This window comes from Protobothrops mucrosquamatus, unplaced genomic scaffold (assembly GCF_001527695.2).
Source record: "Protobothrops mucrosquamatus isolate PMUCROS unplaced genomic scaffold, P.Mucros_1.0 scaffold1067, whole genome shotgun sequence".
In the NCBI taxonomy this organism is placed as follows: Eukaryota; Metazoa; Chordata; class Lepidosauria; order Squamata; family Viperidae; genus Protobothrops; species Protobothrops mucrosquamatus.
In genome coordinates, this window is record NW_015387295.1 from 29,846 (window position 1) to 51,111 (window position 21,266).

The window sequence follows — 21,266 nt, forward strand, 5'->3', positions numbered from 1 at the left end:
AAAGAAAAGAGCCATACAAGGGCTCAAAAACATAGGCACAGCACTTGAAAACATTTTAAATGAACATTCAACCCAGGGATTTGTTTTTAGAATCACAACTGAAATTCTCTTAGACACACCTCCTACTTGCTCCCTAATTTAGCAAACAACCCATCTAAATCATGGACTTCAGAAACCCCTACCACAGCTAATCTGAAGTACATCTCCATCTACATTCAGTCCACCCTTGTCATAGGTCAATCTTACTCTGCCACAGGAGGACAAGATCAATTCAGGAGTGACAGCTGTTCCACAGTAAGGATGGATGGAGAAGTCACTTGGTCCATATTTAATTATGAACTTAATTCTGCATTGTCCAATCAAGAGACAAGCTGAATCTTACTTCTCCTTTGAAGTATCAACTTCTCTGAATTGTGCAAAGTTCATCAATTTATAAAAAGGGCATTGAGGTAAGTGTACAAAAATGCCAGCATTTCAAAAACAGCAGTTATTAGGAAAAACCAATTACTGTACAGAAATACACTTTAGCTCAAACAGCAAAACGATTGCGTGCATTTGAAAATAAAATACCCATTTTGATTCAAGCTTTAAAAAAACAGCTAAGATGGAAATAGAACATTTGAAATTGTTAAATTAATAAAATTACAAATCCGCAACACACTAAAATTGGCAGATTCACCCATCTATATTCCACAACCCAATGCCAGAAGTTAATTTTCAAAGAGCAAAGTCAAATAATCTCTACCACCTGGAATCCTCTAGCTGAAATAAGTCTAGCACATGAAACATCTATCTTCTCTTACCCTCAAGTCTGTGTTATTTAACAAAGACCAATCCATTATTACTGTTTCTTATACAGTGAGAAACCTCATGCATCTGCCTGACTGGCTGGGGAATTCTGGGAGTTAAAGTTGCCAAATTTGGAAAACTCTGGTTTAAATAGTATATCCAACAGATGCCAATTCGCTCAGTTTGGGTGCAAAATCCTAGCAGGTTACTCCTCTAAGACAAACACACAACATACATACACAAGTGAGGAAATCAAGTTGATCCAAACCCAATATGGAGAAAACCTCCCTGGCTTTTGGCTGGAGCCAAGGATTTTGCTTGAGAAAAGCAACACACTTCTATGTTCTTATTTTTGTAAAGTGATATTGTGCTTTTAATGTAACATTTCATGTTTGAAAGGGTTTTACTTGCTGTGAGACTTAGTTGCTGCAAGTGGTAGTACAACATAATGTAGTTCTGGAATAAAATGAAAACCCAAGACCTTTATTTTAATCTGGAGGTCAATAGTAGTTCACGCCAGGGCAGACAAGATACACAGTCTAGATATCACTTTAATGCATCTGCCAACATCACTCAACTTGCCAAGGATTGACATCCAGCAACATCTGGAATGCCATAGCTCGGCCATTCATTTTAACAGTTGCATAGAAGTGTGAGGGGGGAGAATGTTGAGTGTTTGTTCCCTGCTTTCCTTATAACATTCCTTTGCAGATCAATTGGAGACAAGAGAAGAGCAAATGGCTGGACTAGTCCAGCATTTTGCAACTGGCCCATCCAACCCATATCTGTACTTGGGAACTTGGCCTGCTAAATTTCAGAAGGACTTACGTTTAAACATGTCAATGTTCCCAGAGGAAGCTTTTATTGACCACCCATCCTGCCTTGCCATTCAGAATCCTGGCTCTCTTGATTGTGTGCAGGTAACCAGGGGTTGTTTTAGAAGTGGTTTGATTTCTAGCGAAGTACTTATAAAATAATTCCAATTATTACGGCACCTCAGGCAGGTAACAAGAGTAAGAATCACCAACTGATCCACCCTCCCTACTATGACCTTTCTGGCAAGTAAGTAACTGGGTGGTTCATTTTAAAATTCTTCTCTGCAGTCATCAACCTGAGAAGTTTACTACTTTGAGAAAAGGAAGCTGTAACTGTGCTCCATACTTCTTTTTTTTTTTTCTGCACTCTGGTCTGCAAAATAAGCTGCTGATTCCTCTTTCCACTCTCAGCTCACTCACAGAAAAATCCATGCAGGATTATTGTGGGAAAATGTAATGAAGGGAGGGGCGGGCAATTCCTGTAGATTGTAAATGGGGCACTGTTTGTATTCACAAGGCCATTCAGACCAGGCGTAGCGCAAGCCCTTTATGCCATCTGAACAGGTTGGGCTCTGCAGAATTACCGAGTAGGAAGAGGATGACACAATGGATGCCTGTTTCCAACTGCATGTTCCCTGATTAGAACAACACACCTGCAAAAAGGCAAGAGAGAGCAAGTGCTTCAATTGCAGATTCTGCATCTTTCAAAGCAACAACTGCTGAGGGCTTGGTGTTAATTTGTGAACAAGAGTAAGGCACAGATGTTTTAGTTCTTGTTACTCCCTCTATCCATGTAATTTCCCCCGATCTAAATCTCATCCTTTTAATTGTGATGTTTCTATGAATCTCACTGGAGAAAAGATACAACAATGACTTTCTATGCTAAGGATTAGGGGAACTTGTGCAAAAAAATGTATTATTATATTCATTAAAGGTTGCCATAGCTGAATGCCTCTCAACAGGATGACAAGTAGATGATGGTTTAATATATTGCCTCCTACACAGCACAAGATAGGCAGACAACACTCTCAGAATTTAGGCTGAATTTCTCTCTCACGCCTTGTCTTTGTGGTGCTATGTCTCCCTTCCTTTTGCCCCGTGTTTCTTAAACCTCATCAACTTTAAGATGTGTGGATTTCAACTCCCAGAATATCCCTGTCACGCATGCTGGCTGGGGTATTCTGGGAGTTGAAGTCCATGCATTTTAAAGTTGCTGAGGTTAATAGCAATAGCAATAGCACTTAGACTTATATACGGTTTCATAGTGCTTTACAGCCCTCTCTAAGCTCATAACAGAGTCAACATATTGCCCCCCAACAATCTAGGTCCTCATTTTACCGATCTCAGAAGGATGGAAGGCTGAGTCAACCTTAAGAAATACTGCTCTAGCCCAATCTTCTTTCTCTAACTTTAACAAGGCCATGTAGGCTACACAGATACATATGGATTTACCAGTCACTTTCAAACAGATGGCAAGCAGGCCATAATTCAAGGCATAGAAAATCCTTCCCCATCCTGGTAGCTACTAGATGTATTGGACATAACAGCTTTAATCCTAAGTCAACATCCCTTCCCCATCTTTTACCTCAAAGGTCTTGTTGTCCATGTGACGCAACTGAACACATTCCTCAAAGGTGATATTAAGAAGCCTGTGGGTTTCATTCACTTGCACTCTCCGAGGATAGGGACCCTGGAAGATTATACTTTTCTCCCCATAAGCTACTGACAGTGCTCCAAGATGCAACCTGTAAGCCACAGTCCGCTTATCTCGGGGGTGGATGCTAAAGGACAAAGAAAAAGGGATGAGAGGAATCAATGGGAATTAAGGCTCTTTATTTTAAAAGGCTATCCAGCTGGCAGCCTTCAATATTGCAAGTGAAAGCTGGAAGTAAAGGTGGCATTTCAAGAACAAGAAGTCTGAATGGATATCAGAGCGGCTGGATAGAGAGATGGGTTGCACACTAATTTAATAAATAAAAGAAATACTCATGCCAGTCAAATGCTTCTAGAGCCCATGCAATGTCATTACCTGTCTTGGTTTTTTTTTTCTGTCTTGCAATCTGCCATCACTCTCTCTTCTTGGTTCCTGCTGTCATTGTTGAGACTGAATCTCAGACTTGGGGCATTATAAACAATGGTGCAGTATATTTCCTTTCCCCCAAGGGAAAAAAACCCATTTCATCAGATGATGAGAACTTTAGTCCACTATAGATTCTGCCCAAAATAAATCTGTTAAATCTCTAAGATGGCCCAAGAGCTTCCAGTGCTTTTGCTAGGACAGGGTAACAGAGTCACTTTCTCAGGTACTGCCAATTAGTACTATTTACTAGATCAGAGGTCTCCAACCTGGGTGACTTTAAGACTTATGGACTTCAACTCCCAGAATTCCCCAGCCATCCCTGTATAGATGGCCTGCTCTTCCAGTCTCAGCCTTGTTTCTGATCAGACTGGAATCCAGTCCATCCTTCTTTCAACCAGCTTTGGTCCACCCTCCTAATCAAAGTCACCGTCTCTGTTTTCCCATCTACTTCAGTTTCTTCACACATCACGTACACATCACTTCAGTTTCTTCACTCATTCCACCTGCTTGTTTCTCCCTCTTCCTATGATGCTGCCATCTTTGATTCCCTTACCAAGACTGATGTGACCCCAATGCAGTATCAGTCTTCAAAAAAACAAACAAAAAAAACCCAGAAGCATTTTTTAACGAGGGAAGAAAACTTACAGGAGAGTAGAGGACAGATCTCAAGCAATTTTAAAACGTACCTGCCATAAGGAGATTCATTATCACCAAGATCTATGGTAACAGCCATGAAAGTATTGGGCATTCTCCTATTAGGGACATAGCCATAGTCTGCAGTCTGATGCCACCGAATACGTGGAAATTTGTCGTTTGTCTGCACTTGGACAGCTGTACATAACTGAAGGCGCATAAAGAATGGACAGCTTCAAGAAGATAGCCATGGATTTCACAACTTATTTGTCATTCTAGTCAGCTCCTACTTAAACTGAAAGACTCTTGATACAAATCATGGACAGAACAGCTATGGAAGATCCGATCCTTACCCTGAATAACCATCATTAATTCAGTTATGACTGTAAAAACTACAGAATCTGAGAATGGAAACAGTCCATAGTTGGGTATTATACTCCACCAACAAATGATCCTTCTTGGTCCCAAAGGCAAATTCTTAGGTTTCTGTACTATAAGAGCAGCAAGTGGGAAAATCAAACCTTTTGCATAATTTCACTGTCTCAGTATTAGGCAGCTGTCCTCAACATGGTGTCTTTCATATGTAGTAGATTAACTCTTATAGTTCTCAGGAATAAGAATTATAGTTAGGAAAATGGCATGCTGTCTGAAGAACTATGAGAATTAAAATCCAATGCATCTGGAAAACAAGCGGGGGAATGACAAAGCAGCGGCTTCAAAAAAACCACATGCATTATTAGAGACCTAATGGCTAAGATTGCTGCTTAACAGTTACAATTCTTGATGCATTGTTCTCTATGGCTGAAACAGACAGGAGCTGAGGTGTGCGATCTTTCATAGTATGTATGGGTCCATGAATCACAGTGAGTCATAATCTGTTTAGTTTTGGCTGACTATATGTATATATCCGGTCACGTGCTTGGTCATCTGAACCAGTCCACTGAATTTTTCAACAATCTATGATTAAAACCCACAACTTAAAGCAATGTGCGAATCTAGCCAACATTTGGAAGAGGAAAGCATGCATGTGGAAATATGAACCAATATTTATCACTGATTAAGGATTTCATAAATAACCAGGAACAGAAGTCGTCCAAAGCTATACATGACTGATTTAGAAAAAAAACAAACCCTTTTCTGCATATGTCCTTTGCATTTTATGGTGTCGATCGACCATAAAACATTCACATTAAAAGCTTGAGATCGTCACATCTATTTAGACAGGAAGATTCTTCCTCTTGAAAAAAGTTACTTCAAAATTTAAAGGGACAGATTTAAATGAGCCCAAATAACCTGCCCAGGAATGGATTCCCATCCTACACTTACCTGAACAAAGCCAAAGGGAAACTGCTTGTTGGTTTGGCCATCAGATCCTTCATGAAAGGCTTTTCGCCAATCGTCGATGAGTGCAGGAAATGTGCAATTGTACAGATCGGTGTTCATAAGAGTGTTGGCTTCCCCTGCAGTAGACCAAGGTCCAATACATTAGCAGCGGCAGCATCATTCCAGCTCAATCTTGCGACTGGTACTCAAACATACCTTGATACCATATAACTCCTTGGATGGTCATGTTGATGAGAGGGCGAATCATTGCGTTCCAAAGCACTGATACTTCTCGGGGACCAGCATCAAGGTACAAAGGAGGACTTCTGTAACACAGCAGGAAAGATAATGAGTAAGGAGTTCTCAGCAAGCAGATTCCTAAGGATCAGAAGCTTTCTTTGTAAAAAGAAAAACAAAAACAAAAAGACAGCTTGGTAGTCACAGACACCTGAATTACTTCTACAAATAACTTTATTAGCGTTTTTGAAGTAAAAAGATAACAACTAATATTAGAAACAAAAATTAGAGAACAGAAAGAAAATACAAAGCCAAAAGTGCAAAACAAGAAAAAGGAAAAGAAATACAAAGAAATGCCTCCCAACTTTCTGTTACAACAGATACAAATATGGCCTGGAATGGACCTCTTACTGTAAGGCTACAATATGACTTTTATTTTTTCAATCATCTAGTATTTTTCTAATCATCAAGCTCTATAATATAATTTCATTTTTTTTCCTGTTTCATGCAAAACATCCAAAACAGGCATTATTGACTACTAATGTCATCAAGGATCAGACCTGCTACATTGTGGGGGGGAAAACACTTTATTTAGTAAAATAACTTTCTCCAACTGATGTTGTTCTGGAACGTGGTCCTTTAATGTGCAATACACATAAAAGTGCAACATAAGGAAGGCACATAATCACACACACTGAATCACAGCACTCACAAGATTGTAGGATTGGAGGAACGAGAGAAATAATTACTAACTTATGGGTTCCTTTCATGCCTTCCTCTAATTTGTTGAGGAAAACTCTCCCCTGTAACTAGTATGGGTCGAAATGGATGATTACACATTTTCACTGCACCCAAGAGGATTCTTAATTTCATTGGACTCATCCTGAATTAAGCAGTAGAGTAAACTAGAACGGGAAAAATGTCGTAGTTACATGGACAAAAGATGTTAGGAGATTATAGAGATTTACGACTCTCTCCGAGCATTAAGCCGTAATGGTGATTTTAGCTTAATGCAATGTGCAAACACAGCCGGAATAGTTTGCAAAGCAAGGTTTATAGCTGAGTATGTGAACAGAACTTTGGCCAATTGGAGATTGGAGGTTAATCAGTGAAATAAACCATGGCTCAGCCAATAAGCAAACCCATTTTTTAGGATGGAAAGTATCAGATTAATTAAAAAAGACACAGAAGCCAATTTTCCTTACCTTTCAATATACTGTAACAGCCCACATTCATTCAAGGCCTTCTTGGAGGACCAGGCCTCAACTGGAGTCCCTCCCCAGGTGGTATCTATCAACCCTATGGGGTACTTGAGTTTCTCAAACAAATACTGGCCAAACAGCCAACATACTGCAGAAAAGTAGCTGAAGTCTCCGTGGCCCAGGTTTCCTGTGTAATGGAATATTTTTCTGAAAGTTTAGAACATTTTGATGCTTTGGAAATAATACAATTATTAACTTAAAACTTATTAGAAAATATGCATTGTAAAAAGATCAAGTATGAAGGACCCCTTCAAATAATTAAGCCTAACCCTCACACACCATCTGGCCTTCCAATACCTGCTATTCCTTCAAATATGTTGTGCTGGCAAAGTTGCCATTATCCAGCTAAAATGGCCAGTTCTTAGCCCACCAATCAACCATAACATGAAAAATAGCTTATTGGTCCTGCCGATTTCTTGCTAGAAGATTGACTTAAGTCAGGCTCTTACTGGCTGTTGGAATGGACCACTGCAAGTTGACGCCTCGAAGGTCTTGCAGTTCCACTTCTGACTGAACAAGGGCAGTGGAAAATATCCGCACAAGGGGATACTTGGATGCATCTTCCATCTCCTTGCTAGCATTGAATATCTAGGAAGCAGAGAAGATTCCACTGAAATTGCAATTAAAAACAACAAGTACATTCATACTTGCAGGCAACAGAGCAAGCCAGGATCAGCTGTGATCTGCTGGTCTCCCTGCCTTGTTGGTATTCTAGCACACAGTGACTCAACATTTCCTATTCCCCCTTGACCTTGCTCATCAGAAGGTTGCAAAAGGGGATCACATGACCTTGGGACACAGCAACCGTCATAAATGTGAACCAGTTGCCAAGTGGCTGAATTTTGATCACGTGATCATGGAGATGCTGCAAAGGTCATAATTGTGAAAAATGGTCATTAGTCACATTTTTCAGTGCTGTTGTAACTTTGAATGGTTGCTATAAACTTGTTAGCCCAAAACATCCTTTCAGCAAAAGTTGTTCTCAGCCTGTGTAGCCATAAGCAGAACCAAGTGGCTCAAGATCAGTTCCCAGAATGCTTTGTCATCTGATCCCTCTTGGGCACGGTCCTTAAAGCACAGCTGGAATTTATAGGAATGTGGTTCACCTGTGAAACGGTCATCTCCATGTTACTCTGTCCACTGCAAATCCAGACATCTCCAAAGTAGATATCTTTTAGTGATATATTGGACACTTCTTCCTTTTCGTACTGGTGTACCTCTATAGTATAAGGACCTCCTTGAGCCACGGGATCCAGCATAATTTTCCAAGTGTCACAGTTTTCTGATAATATTGATAGGAAAAAAAACCAAACAAATTAAATCCCAGGCTTGATGTCAACATGCAACTATTCGAAAGTAATGAATGCACTAACATCGAGCCAAATTTTATTTGCTTACAGACCAACGTTTACCACAAAAGTGGGCAGAAAACATCATTAGAGAGGATGAGGAACATGCAAAGAAGATCTGTGCCAGGAAGGTGGCTTACAATTATGATCTCATCACTGAGAAGACCCAGTCATTTGCACCTGCCGATTCCCTCTTACGTGAAAAGCAAAGAACAGAACTGCCAAGCTGAAACCAGGTGATTAGAGAATATTTTCTAAGCAAGTTAGAATCATGGTGGGAACCTGGCTCTCCAGATGCTTCCTGCAAAATCTTCCAGCAACCATTAATACTGGCCTGGCTGACTGAGACTGGATGGAAGTTTTCCAGAAAAGCATCTGAAGGATCTCAAATTTCTAATGTTCGATTTAGAGCAGCTTGGCTGGTTTGGGAATTCTGGGACTTGAAGTCCACACATCTTAAAGTTATCAAGTTTGAGAAACACTGATTTAGAGTATTGAAAGGCCAATGCCAACACTTTACAACAAGCCTGGTTCAAATGGCAATGAAGAGAAACAAAGGACAATTTTTACTCCTTCTAGTGGATTGTTAAACAGCAGCATTTTATACCAGACTATTTTAAAAGCAGCTCCACGTAAAACAGATTGGAGCTCTCACTGGGACATGGCTGGCTATCTTAAAAGAGGAATGCAGCTGAAAAACACCATGAAGCTGGCAAAGGGCACCTTTGCTATCACCATCAGGTCATCCATAGGAAGTGATGGGTCAAAGGGTACTCCCACACTAGTCTCTTGTGGTTTTGAGCAGTAGTCTACTCACTAGAGATCAGTATCTTTCCTAGAATGACCAAACCTGACAGATTCTCTTTATTGTGCCATAACCAAAGGTCAATGTTCTTGTAAGAAACTGATGATTTATTGCCATATTTTTTCTCCTTGGCATTTAGTAAAGCAGTTCTGCTCACCCAGGTGCCATAATCATAGCTTTATTTGGATTTCTGCACCAAGCAGCAGCAGTTAAACTTGATGGCCTGAAGTGTAAGAAGGAAATATACAGCCACCCGTACAGGAATGGAATCAAATCCAAGATAACTCTAGAAAGAAGCCCCCATTTCGGCGTCTAACATTTCCAACTGAGGGAACTAGGTATGTGTAGCCTAACAAACAGAAGGACTAGAGGTGCTGTTGACTATTCTCCAAAGCATCTGAGTGCAAGACAAGAAGTAACAGGTGGAACCTAGAACTAAGGAGAAATTTCCTGACAGTGAGAACAAGTAATGAATGGAACGACTTACCTCTGGAAGTTGTGGGTGCTCCATCACTGGATTTTTAAGAAAAGACTGGACAGCCATTTGTCCGGAATGGTATAAGGTCTCTTGCTTGAGCAGAGGATTGGACTAGAAGATCTCCAGGATCCCTTCCAACCCTACTATTCTATGTTCTATGTATGAGCATTGGGACAAGGAAAGACATGTACACATTGTTAATATTATGAATTACCTTCCATCTGTACCGCTTTGGTCACAACACTGTGATTCTGGGAGATTGTCAGCGTCACCTTGGAACCAGGATCTCCAAAGCCCCATATGATTGCATGAGATGGTTCCTTCTGGAGCACCATGTGATCAGCATAATAGGAAGCAAAGTGAAACTTAGCACCTGAGACAGACAAAAGGGCAGGACAATCTGATTTACAGCTGCAGCTTCTCAAAAATACTCCATTCAATTCTGAAGACATTTCTGAACAGCAAAAATAGCTGGCAATTTGTTAGAGGTTGTCAAGGAAGCATATTACTGAGAAAGAAAGAATACGTCTCAGATGCATTTAAAAAAAAACTTTGAAGATTACACAACTACTTTCAGTGTTGCTCTCTTTCACATGATCGTATTTTTCCTGTTTTTTCAACTGAAGCTGTTTTCTGCTGCTCTCCCCACATGTACATTCATACAATCTCCCATTTCCTTATCCGGAATGATCTTTGGAAGTCCACTTTTATAGCACTAGTTTTTAGGAAAGTATGACATAGAATGTGTGTCTGTATCTTTATGTGTAGATATTTTTTTTCAGCCCAATTCTCTGAGAAGAGACCATTTCTGCCAAGTGACACTTCGTGAGTAGGGAGGAGACTCTGCCTACAGTCTGTCCCTGATTTCCTCCCCACTGCAGGAGAAAAATAGAGGCTATTTTGCTTTCTTGCTATTATGAATTTAAATCAGTGGTTCTCAACCTTTTTAATGCCGCGACCCCAACCGGTCGTAAGTCGAGGACTAAACCGGTCGTAAGTCGAGGACTACCCAACCAGTCTTAAGTCGAGGACTTTCCCTGCCCAGGAGCGCCGCGCATGCGTGGTTCCGCCCCCTGCACCGGCCGAGGCGTAGCTGGCAAGCGGCAGAGACAGAGCAGGCCGACCACCAGCTGGCCCAGCCCAAGGGAGGTAAGGCATCCGCCGGAAAAGGGGGAAAAAAATGGCGGACAAAAAAAATGGCAGACAAAAAAAATGGCGGACAGCCTTGCTTGGCGACCCCCATGAAATGGTCGATCGACCCCAAATGGGGTCCCGACCCACAGGTTGAGAACCACTGATTTAAATAGTGCACTATTGTCTCCATTCAACATGCTGAACCCTGCTTAATTAAATACAGCTCCTGTGTACTCCTGTCACAATGCCTAAGCAAATACAGCTTAATGTGATTGCTAGATTAACATGTCAAAACAATGCCTAGGTTTTCACAATATCCTGAGCTAACCATCTCATTTTAGTCTAGTCTAGCATCTTGTACAAACCCAGCTGTTAAGTCTTTAAATAACCTGGCTCAGCATATTGTGTGAGCAAAGCCATAATTTAAAAAAAAAAAAACATCTCTCCTTCTCTTACAGCTATGGCAATCCTATACTTATTTACTTGAAAATCACTGATACAGAGATACATATACAACATTACATCCTTAACAGAACTTGAATGACTGAAGGAGAGGAATCAGTCCTCTTATATTTTATTTGAGGCTACCGTAAGCTACTTTTTAAGAGGGTTGTTAGAAATATAGATTGATAAATATTGGAAGGTAAACACTTATTATTATTATTAATTTAATTTATTAAATGAAGGCTCCAGCAGCCAATATTTTTCTCCCATCATTTGAAGCTCTGTTAGCAAGAATCAGTTTAGTATTTAACTGAGTTACAGCCTGGTTTGTTTCATACTCTACTATAACATTTCCAGATGTTACAGAATATAGGCAACAGTGGGTGATATGCAACAGAACAGAAGTTGAACTAGGACAGGATGCCAAGCAAGCAGTGTTTCCTTGTACAGTTGTGTAGTAGGAACAACTGCATGCTGCTTTTCAGGATACAATGTAAAGTTGAAAATTGGAAAACTCAATAAGAAAACTGCAAGAAAATTTAATAAACCTTTTATCAAAAGGACAACAATCCTAAGCAACTGTTAACAAGGCTCTTAAAATAAGCAATCCTGAATACACCCAGGAATAAATTCTTCTGGGACACTGAACTCAAGGGCTTTTCTTTGTAAATATGTTTAAAGTCAGAAGGAAAGCTGACATATACTGTATTCCTCTACTGAGATGAACTAATTATCCTCACCAAATGCTGAACCAAACTTTGTTCAGTTTTGCTCAAGAAAGCTCAGCCTGTGCAAGATATAAACAAAAAGCATCTGGTGGAAGCTTAGCATCATGGAAGGGAAGCAAATTCCTACCAGCTAAATGCTGTTATTGTACTTTTAAACAGACACTGATTTCTCCACATTGCACTTGCCTGGCCAGTAGTGCTCATTCACAAGTAGAAGCAACAACTGCCTCTTCTCACTCACCTGCTGTATAAGCCAAGAGCAACATGAATGGCAAAGAAGCCTCCATCGTCCTTTTTGATATCATGAAGTCAGAAAGTCAGCGCATACAATTCTGGGAGCAGAGAATGTCCAGAGTCTGTATCTTAAAGACACCAATCTCCTTGTGACCTCACACTGGGCTGATCCAAGCCTTGAAGTAACATAGGACTGGTAGGGGGAAAGTAACACAGCTGTTTATAGGTATGGCAACCTTGTCACCACCCAGCAGAAATCAATCCTTAATAATGCTCCAGACAGTTTCAAGCGTTAGGCTGAGATGAAAAAGGCCATTTGTCTGTATCCTAAATCTAATCCACAGGATCCCCTTCTGACTTGTCCCTCTTCTGAAAATGTGCTTCCTGAATTTGAGGAAAAATAGCCTCTGAAGCAGAAAAAAAACTGTAAGGATAGCAAAGCAGTTGAATGCTTCCCAGTACCTCCTGAGAAATTTGTCTGAATTCCAATTTATCTCAATGGTACATTATTGGCGCTTGTAACTCTGCAAATCCACAACTTGGGCTTAATAAATAGACAGGCTGGGTTCCCCAACTTTTTTTTAAAAAAAAAAATCTGGTTTATTCACAAAGCCATGGTAATCAAGCTGCCCACAATCCTCATAAAACCACACAATGCTTTCATGTGTAAACCCCTTTCCAAAACCCCTCTATGAAACTTTACCCTTTTTACTACAAAAGAATGGCTTGCATAGTATTCTGAAAGCTCAGCTAAGCATTTCAAGGGAGGAGGACATGTGTGCAAACTCATATGGGAACCTCCAGGACACCCCAGGAGTGCTGGATAAATTGGGAAGCAAAAACAAACCCCCCAAAAAACACACATCCCAGGCAAAAGCCCGGCATAACAGATCCTCTTTGTCCTGGTGCAAAGGATGGTGAGAAAAACCACTCATTTTTGCAGTTTGGTTCATACATGACATACATTAGAAATGGAGATTTTGGGTATACACCGGGTTCATACAGAATGACAAATCGCGTTATTGTCTGTACTATTCACAAACTTAAAAATACAAACGCCAAAGGGGGAAACCTTTTTTTTCCCCTTTGGTGTTTGCATTTTAATTTTAAATTATATGTCATATATAATTTACGTATCTTTATGTGTCTGTACCCATAGATATCGATATCGATATAAAATTAAAATACAAACTCCAAAGGAAAATATAGGCATGTTGTATTGAAGGGATTTTATTATGCTTAAGGTTGCTATTAGTAATACTGATATTAGAAGTGATACTTTGTATAGAATGATTACAAGGTATCCCTACTATTATCGATATTACTAATATCGACCTGAAGCATAATCAAATCCCTTCACTATGTACATAAAAAGAACTTAATGTGGAATAAGTCCCAAGAGGGCTAAATCCGCACAGCAGCCTAAGAGGGAAATAAGCCGAGGAATTCTCACAACATGCTAAGATATGTTGTGATGTTGTGCTGCCTTGTTGGGTGAACCCAGCCTCGTCTCTGGATTCTGATATATCTGCTCTAATATCCCTTTCTGCAACCTGGCGCCCGCCCCTCCCCCCACCCCCGGAAACCTTGGGACTACAATTCCCATCTCCGCCCTCGTGGCCTACCCCATCTGCAAAGCCCCAGGGGACCAAACATTTGCCCCACTGGCTTAACCCGGACGGCGCCGGGCGGAGGCCCTGCCCTGAGACCCCCCCCCACCCCCACGCCCGAAGGTTGGCAAGAGGCCTGGTGTGTGACGTCACCGCGGCCTCTCTTGTGACGCCACCGCCCCGGGGCCGGTCTAAAGCGCGGCCTGAGGCGCGCCCTGCCCGCAGAGTCCCAACTCCATGGGCCCTGACAGGACGTACTAGGAGCGCAGGCTCCCCGCTTGGATCTTAAAACCTCGGCCGCGCCACCGCCTCCTTCGCCGGCGCCCAAAAGAAGACCCGAGAACGCGGTGAGGCGATTTTAGTCGGGGGCGGGCTCAAGAGGGAGGAGGAGGAGGAGGAGGGGGGGGGGAAAGGTTTGGTCGCTGAAGGGCGGAGCTTCTAGCCAATCGGCAGGCGGGGTAGGCCGACCTCCCGTAGGAGAAGCCAACTGCGCTGAGGCACTTGGGCGGGACCGGATTTTAATTGGGGGCGGGCTCAAGAAGGAAGGAGGAGGAGGAAGAGCGGGGAAAGGGTTTGGTCGCTGAAGGGCGGAGCTTACAGCCAATCAGCTGGCGGGGTGGGCCGACCTAAAGAGAAGCCTACCGCGCGGTTTTTCGCTCTATTGGCCCTCCCCGCTTGCCGTCTTAATTGGAGTTGCTAAGCAACGGGAAGGACGCCGGTCTCTGTCCTTGCGGGCAAAGGAGTAAAAGGGTAAAGGAGGCTTGGCGAAGATCCTCCTGGCCGGACGGGGAGCTAAAGAGGACGGGGCGACGTGGGGGCGCTGAGCGCCTCCCCCGGTGGTGTTAGCTCCAGGCTGGGAAGGAAGGGGCGCAGGCAGGCCAGGAACCAGGCACCTGGCTGCATCAGAACAAGAGCGCCTTTGAGCATGGGCAGAGTACAGGTAGTCCTCGACTTACAACAGTTCATTTAGTGCCTGTTCAAAGTTACAATGGCGCTGGAAAAAGTGACTTATCACCGTTTTTCACACTTATGACCGTTGCAGCATCCCCGTGGTCAGGTGATCAAAATTCAGAGCAACTGTCTCATAGTTACGACGGTCGCAGCATCCCGGGGGTCACGTGATCCCCTTTTGCGACCTTCTGCCAAGCAAAGTCAATGAGAAAAGCCGGATTCACTTAACAACCGTGTTACTAACTTAAGAACTGCAGTGATTCGCTTAATAACGGTAGCAAGGAAGGTGGTAAAATGAGGCAAACCTCACTTAACAAACGTCTCGCTTAGCAACATCAACTGTGGTCGTAAATCGAGGATTACCTGTATTTCGCCCCGTGAAGAAGAGGCTTTCCTTATTGTTCTGTTCCCTGATTTTCAGAGATACATGAATACAGCCCCCATCGTTCTCAGCAAGCATGGCTGGGAATTCTGGGCGCTGCATCTGAGCGTATCCAGAAAGGATCAAGCAGGGTCACGGGTTTGACTGGGAGAAGTTGTGGGTTCCAGATGAACCTCCTTGCAGCAGGGATCCAGCAATGGTTCAGTCCCAGCACAGTGTGTTTGTGGGAGGGGAGATGCACATACTGAGTCAAAAGACCACAAAATTGAGTCCGACGTTTCTCTGTAATAGAACAATATTTCTTTGCAAAGAAGCTGAGGGCAAAGATTCTGGCTTCTATGTCTTAAGCAGGCTCCTATTTTGTAGCCTTGCTACAAAAATATGCCATATTTTTCGCTGGAAAATCTGATGAGTCTGTTCAATACTAAATGTTGCTAAGAAGGGTAAAGTAAAATACTATAAAGCAGGGATGTCCAATCTTGACAACTTGAATACCTGTGGACCTCAACTCCCAGAATTCCTCAGCCATCCATCCTCATTCTAGCTGGGGAATTCTGGGAGTTGAAGTCCACAAGTCTTCCAAAATTGCCAAAGTTGGACACCCCTGCAGTAAAACCTAAACTTGAGCAGGCATGCAGTTGCAAATAGACATGTTTATCTCTATATGAGAATCAATTCAAGAAAACTGTAATTTCCCTGTAATCAACTCTGGGAAGTGGGGGTGGGAGGGGAGGGTGGGGGAGGGAGGGGGGACATATATTGTAAAAAAAATATTAAAATTCTTAATAAAAAAAAAGAAAGCTTAGTGAATTCTCTATGTTCCTAAATTTAGTTATCTGTTTCCAGTTGATTTGGGTGATCCTGAGATAGGTGGACTAATAGTTTGCTTCAGATCAGAGCAATTCCTTGTTTAAAACGTTGTTACAATCAGATACTGTGTAGTAATTTTTAAAAAGATTAAATAGTGTGAGCTTGACATTCAGATTTATTTATTTTCTTATTCTGCCGTTAGTAACTCAAAGTGGCAAAGATACACGTCCTCCTTATATTTTTGCCACAATATCACACTGTCAGGTGGGGTTGGGCTCACCTCGGCTAAGAAAAGGAGATGAGCACCACCCTCTAGAGTTGGACACGGCTGTAAAGGGGAAACCTTTACTTTATCTTTTTATCCATTGTTTAATGTCTTATTTAGATTATAAGTCTTACTAGTTGTTCTTGTAAATGGAACTCTAGGTATAAGAGAAACTTGTCCAGAAACAATGGCTATTCCGTTCTCAAACACCACTCAACGCATTCCTCCAGGATTTGCCAATCTGCTTGAAGGGCTTGCCAGGGAAGTCTTAAGAAACCAGCCTGATGATATACCAACTTTTGCCGCCAAGTATTTTGAATCTCTCCTTATTGAAAGAGAAAGTAAGTATAAATTCAAGGTTCTTAACGTAGATGATAAGACAAGATAAGACAAGATAAGACAAGATAAGGCAAGATAAGACAAGATAAGATAAGATAACCTTTATTGTCATTTTTTTTTACTGTGGGCACAACGGCACACCTCAAAAATGAAATTTAGTTGCCCGCTCTCAAAGTGAAACACTCATCTGCATTCTTGGGCTTCATCTGGTTTGCAAAAAACAAACAAACCAGTATTTACTCATCTAGGTATCCATCATGTGGCATTTTTCTTTCCCAGGAATGTTTCTGCACCATTCAGAAAGTAACTGGGATTCTTTGTTAAAACTTGATGAAGTGCTGTCCAGTTTAGCCAATATGTAGGGTTTTTTTTTACTTGGGGGGTGTGTGAAATGTATTTCAGTTTTGACCTATTATCCTGCCTACTATAAAGAGTATTATATCTTTTTTTCCTTGGAATGAGGCAATTTGCCATGGCCAACTCAGCCTGGCTGGCTTGCCATAGTCATCTTGCCACAGCCGACTCACCCCAGTTTACTTGCTGCGGGACTATTCAACATGGGATAACTCAACAGTGGGACGAGTAAATTTCAGAGAGCCTTGCCTTGTTTTAGGTTTGAAGGACTTTTCAAGTTAGAAGCCCTTCAGGCTGGGGTGAGCCAAGGCGTGGAGCCCCAGCAATTCACTTGTCCCTCTCTTAAGTTACCCCTCATTGAATTGTCTTGTGACAAGATGGCCATAGCGAGACAGCGAGGACCAGTTGTCCTAGACCGTTTTTTTCCTCTTTATTACACTTAATTGAAAAGCTGTTGAGCTCTCTACCTGTGGTTGTTTACCTGTGGTTGAATTGGGTATGTCTAGTTTAATGAAGAGAAGGACGAGGGGGGACATGATAGCAGTGTTCCAATATCTCAGGGGCTGCCCCAAAGAAGAAGGAGTCAAGCTATTCTCCAAGGCGCCTGAAGGCAGGACAAGAAGCAACGGATGGAAACTAATCAAGGAGAGAAGCAACCTAGAACTAAGGAGAAACTTCCTGACAGTGAGAACAATTAACCAGTGGAACAACCTGCCTCCAGAAGTGATGAATGCTCCAACACTGGAAGTTTTTAAGAAGAGACTGGACAGCCATTTGTCCGAAATGGTATAGGGTTTCCTGCCTGAGCAGGGGGTTGGACTAGATGACCTTCAAGGTCCCTTCCAACTTTACTATTATTATTGTTGTTGTTGTTGTTGTTATTATTATTATTATTATTATTATTATTATTATTATTATTATTATTATTACCTTTTTTTCAGTTAAGAAATGTCCACTGTTCTTAAAGGAATGTCAAGTGTCATTATGATTCCCAATTTCATTAAAGAAGCTTTTTTTTTTTTTAAGAGAAGTCAGTATTTTTTTTTTTAAAAAAAATTGTGTCTTTTCAGAAACTGGATATGATCCAACTGAATGGGGAGCAAAACTAGAGGACCGATTCTACAATAACCGTGCTTTCAATGTAAGTATTATTATATATTAAACAATTCCCCCCACACACACTTTGACATGCAGGACTTTGAATCAAACTAAATATAGGAGATTAAAATCCGGATTAAAAATAAGAGCAATGAGAGCTTGGCATACAATTAGCAATCTTGTCACCATGTGCTCCGTTTACCATTCCAATTATTTGTCTTTAAGGTTTTGCTTGCATCAAAATTCAGTGGGGGGGGAAAAAAATCATCTGTACCAATAGGTTCCCCATGGATCAATAATACCCTCCTGCTTTTTCAGGAACTTGCACCACCAGGAGATGGAGTTAAAAAGGAAGCGAAAGAAGAAACTACTGGAAAACCAGTAAGTAATTTTTCCAGAGATTAACTGCATACCTTTTCTAAGCTAGCCTTTATTATAGATAATAGTTGCTGACTTTGGTGTGCCTAGAAATCTGTAGTGAGGTTGTCTACTCTCATGGAGGCCAACATGAATTTTATACATGGTGCAGCAAGGGTAAAATTGATGAAGGCCCATTAGTAATTTTTTCCTTTGGAAGTTTAAATAATGGATAGAATTTTTCTCACTAAAATTCAAAACCGTTTGGCATAAAGAAATGCCACATTTCCCCTGGAGACTAAAATTGCCTCTTCTGTTACTCATATTCTAGACTTAGATCTATTTAATAAAGCAAAAACATAGCTAAAAATGCAACACCTTTTTCTATGAATTTCCAGTGAAGATATGTATGAAGAAAAATAGAAACGCCAACTCTGAGCACAGTTGAAAATGCTTCTTAAATCCCACTAGTTTTAACCATCAAGACACATTGCAAAATCCTGTGCATATTTTAGCAGTATTAAGCACTGCTAAATTTATCCAGTGAAGTTATCACAATTTAAAACTATTTTAACTTTGCCTGTTTTACCCTTTGCATTCTTTCTGTATAAATAAAACTAAAGACATAGATAGCGTGAAATTGCAGCCTGTACTTTTATTTAGTCGTGAGATTTATATTATCTTTATGATTTATATTACTATATCCTTGCTACAGCAGTGCACCCATGTAAGAAATGTTTCCCTCTTCCCGTTTTTCACCCCAAGTAACATTAAGAGGTTTTGTAGGCCACCCAGGGGTTTTGCTGATGGGTGGTCTAAAAATCAGACAAATGAAACAGCTTAGCTTCGGCAGGGAGCTTCCATAACAGCGAATGGACAAGCCAGATACTGGCTAATTTGACCACTACATCCTAAGATCTTTTATATTGGTATTTTTCTTTTTCCAAATAGGGATAGCTTGCTGTTGGATGAACAATTGGCATTATCTAAGCATTAATTTGGGCATTCGTATCAGACAAAACTTTATCTGAAAACTGTGCAAAAATTGCCCGAGTGGTATTTGCAGAGTCTAGTATTCAAAATAGCCCTACTGATTGATTTTTTTTTTGGGGGGGGGGGAGAGACTGGGAAGAATATATATTTTAAAAGTGAAAGAAAAGCAAGATGCATCTTACTCCCCACCTAAGCTTCAGCATCAGTCTTCTAAAGTAGGCTGATTCATACAAAATTGATTCGCATTTATTGTAGCTTAATTTTTTTGTCCTTCCTTCCTTCCTTCCTTCCTTCCTTCCTTCCTTCCCTCTGCACACCCCTTTTTGAAACCCGGTGGGCAAAGTGCAAAGGTGGGAAATGTAAACTTGATTTTCTTTTTAAAATTGTAAAGGTGATGGAAGAAAACAAATCTGTTGTGGATATCGAAGGGACCTTATCGGAAGAACAAGCTGCTGTAAAAATCCAGTCCATTTTCCGAGGATACAAAGCAAGAAAAGAAGTGAAAGGCCGAGAAGAAGGAGAAGATGAAGAAGGGAAGGAACCTGGAGAGACAGACAAAGAAGCTGGGAAGGAGGAAGTATCAAGTGAGCCTAATAAAGAAGCACAATAATCAGACTCACCCGTTCCATCAACAGTCCCATTTTCAAACTGGCGCAAGGCACGGTCCCACTGGTCTGCTTAGAAACAACCTGCCAAGTTTATTAAAGAAACCATACAGTTTAAAGCTGCATGCAATCTTGGTGCTGCTCATCAGTGGATCAATAAACTGACCCTGTTTTCACGTGGAAAGATCTTTTCATGTAATGAGTACTTTCTTTTTCGCTTCGGCTTTAGTGAGTCTTAAGCTAGTTAATCCTTGCCAATATAAAGAAAAAAAATTAACCTTTGCGGCTTGATTAGGACTCATATGCACAACATCAGACTATCATGACATTGTCTCATGGACAGCATCATATACAGGAAGTCCTCGACTTAACAACCGTTCATTTATCATATTTCCCCGAAAATAAGAGCTGGTCTTATATTAATTTTTGCTCCAAAAGATGCACTAGGGCAGTGATGGCGAACCTTTTAGAAACCAAGTGCCCAAACTGCAACTGAAAACCCACTTATGTATCATCGGGTGCCGGGTGGGCATACCCCTTGGGTGGGCGTGGCCCATTGGGTGGGCGTGGCTGTGGCAGATTGGATGGGACTAAAAAGTTCAATCAATTCCAACTCTGCGAGATCTTTTTTTTCCCCGCGAGTTGAAATTGATTGATTGATTGAACCTTCTTTTTTTTTTTTGCACATGGCGGCGGAAGCCTAAAGCGAAAAAGTTTTATAAAACCCAGCTGAAGGCCTAGGACTGGGGCGACAGCGCGCGTGCCCACAGAGAGGACTCTGAGTGCCACCTGTGGCACACATGCCATAGGTTCGCCACCACGGCATTAAGACTTATTTTCTGGTTAGGTCGTATTTTGGGGAAAATATACTAAATATGTTTGCCTGGCTGACGATCTTAACTAGGGCTTATTTTGGGGGTAGGGCTTATATTACGAGCATCCTGAAAAGTCATGCTAGGTCTTATTTTCCGGTCAGGCCTTATTTTGGGGGAAAACCAGGGTAGTGACCGTTCAAAGTTACAACGGCACTGGAAAAACTGGTGACGACTTTTTCACGCTTTCGACCTTTGCAGCATCCCCAGGCTCACGTGATCAGAATTTGGATGCTTGTCAACTGACTCATATTTATGACGGTCGCTGTGTCCCGGGGTCACTTGATCCCCTTTTGTGACCTTCTGACAAGCAAAGTCA

At 41.4% G+C, this 21,266-nt stretch overlaps 2 protein-coding genes across 4 annotated transcripts; one reads left to right on the forward strand and one right to left on the reverse strand.

Moving 5' to 3' along the window:
* Positions 1-1,256: 1,256 nt before the first annotated feature.
* On the reverse strand, positions 1,257-14,204 carry SIAE (sialic acid acetylesterase). The gene is made up of 11 exons (XM_015820101.1): positions 14,180-14,204; positions 12,319-12,504; positions 9,986-10,144; positions 8,246-8,421; positions 7,589-7,727; positions 7,083-7,266; positions 5,857-5,966; positions 5,644-5,777; positions 4,371-4,525; positions 3,190-3,385; positions 1,257-2,257 (listed from the first exon to the last, which is right to left on the reverse strand). Exons 2-11 carry the CDS (start codon positions 12,380-12,382, stop codon positions 2,021-2,023), a joined length of 1,554 nt encoding a protein of 517 aa, XP_015675587.1. The 5' UTR covers positions 12,383-12,504; positions 14,180-14,204; the 3' UTR covers positions 1,257-2,020.
* SPA17 (sperm autoantigenic protein 17) lies at positions 14,143-20,262 on the forward strand. 3 transcript variants are annotated; one of them, XM_015820102.1, is made up of 5 exons: positions 14,143-14,268; positions 16,491-16,670; positions 18,093-18,163; positions 18,439-18,501; positions 19,862-20,262. In XM_015820102.1, exons 2-5 carry the CDS (start codon positions 16,517-16,519, stop codon positions 20,078-20,080), a joined length of 507 nt encoding a protein of 168 aa, XP_015675588.1. In that variant the 5' UTR covers positions 14,143-14,268; positions 16,491-16,516; the 3' UTR covers positions 20,081-20,262. The 3 variants fall into 3 exon arrangements, with proteins under 3 accessions (XP_015675588.1, XP_015675590.1, XP_029140720.1); XM_015820104.1 differs by lacking the exon at positions 14,143-14,268 and adding an exon at positions 14,794-14,861; XM_029284887.1 differs by lacking the exon at positions 14,143-14,268 and having other exon boundaries at positions 16,531-16,674.
* The last annotated feature ends 1,004 nt before the right edge of the window (positions 20,263-21,266 follow it).

Excerpts from the sequence above, each read along its gene's own strand:
- SIAE (XM_015820101.1), bottom strand. The coding sequence starts at position 12,382 with ATGATATCAAAAAGGACGATGGAGGCTTCTTTGCCATTCATGTTGCTC. Across the intron at positions 7,267-7,588 it reads GTGGTCCATTCCAACAGCCA|GAAACCTGGGCCACGGAGAC; the intron begins GTAAGAGCCTGA and ends TCCATTACACAG. Across the intron at positions 5,967-7,082 it reads CTGTTACAGTATATTGAAAG|AAGTCCTCCTTTGTACCTTG; the intron begins GTAAGGAAAATT and ends GCTGTGTTACAG.
- SPA17 (XM_015820102.1), top strand. The coding sequence starts at position 16,517 with ATGGCTATTCCGTTCTCAAACACCACTCAACGCATTCCTCCAGGATTT. Across the intron at positions 16,671-18,092 it reads TCTCCTTATTGAAAGAGAAA|AAACTGGATATGATCCAACT; the intron begins GTAAGTATAAAT and ends GTGTCTTTTCAG. Across the intron at positions 18,502-19,861 it reads AAGAAACTACTGGAAAACCA|GTGATGGAAGAAAACAAATC; the intron begins GTAAGTAATTTT and ends AAAATTGTAAAG.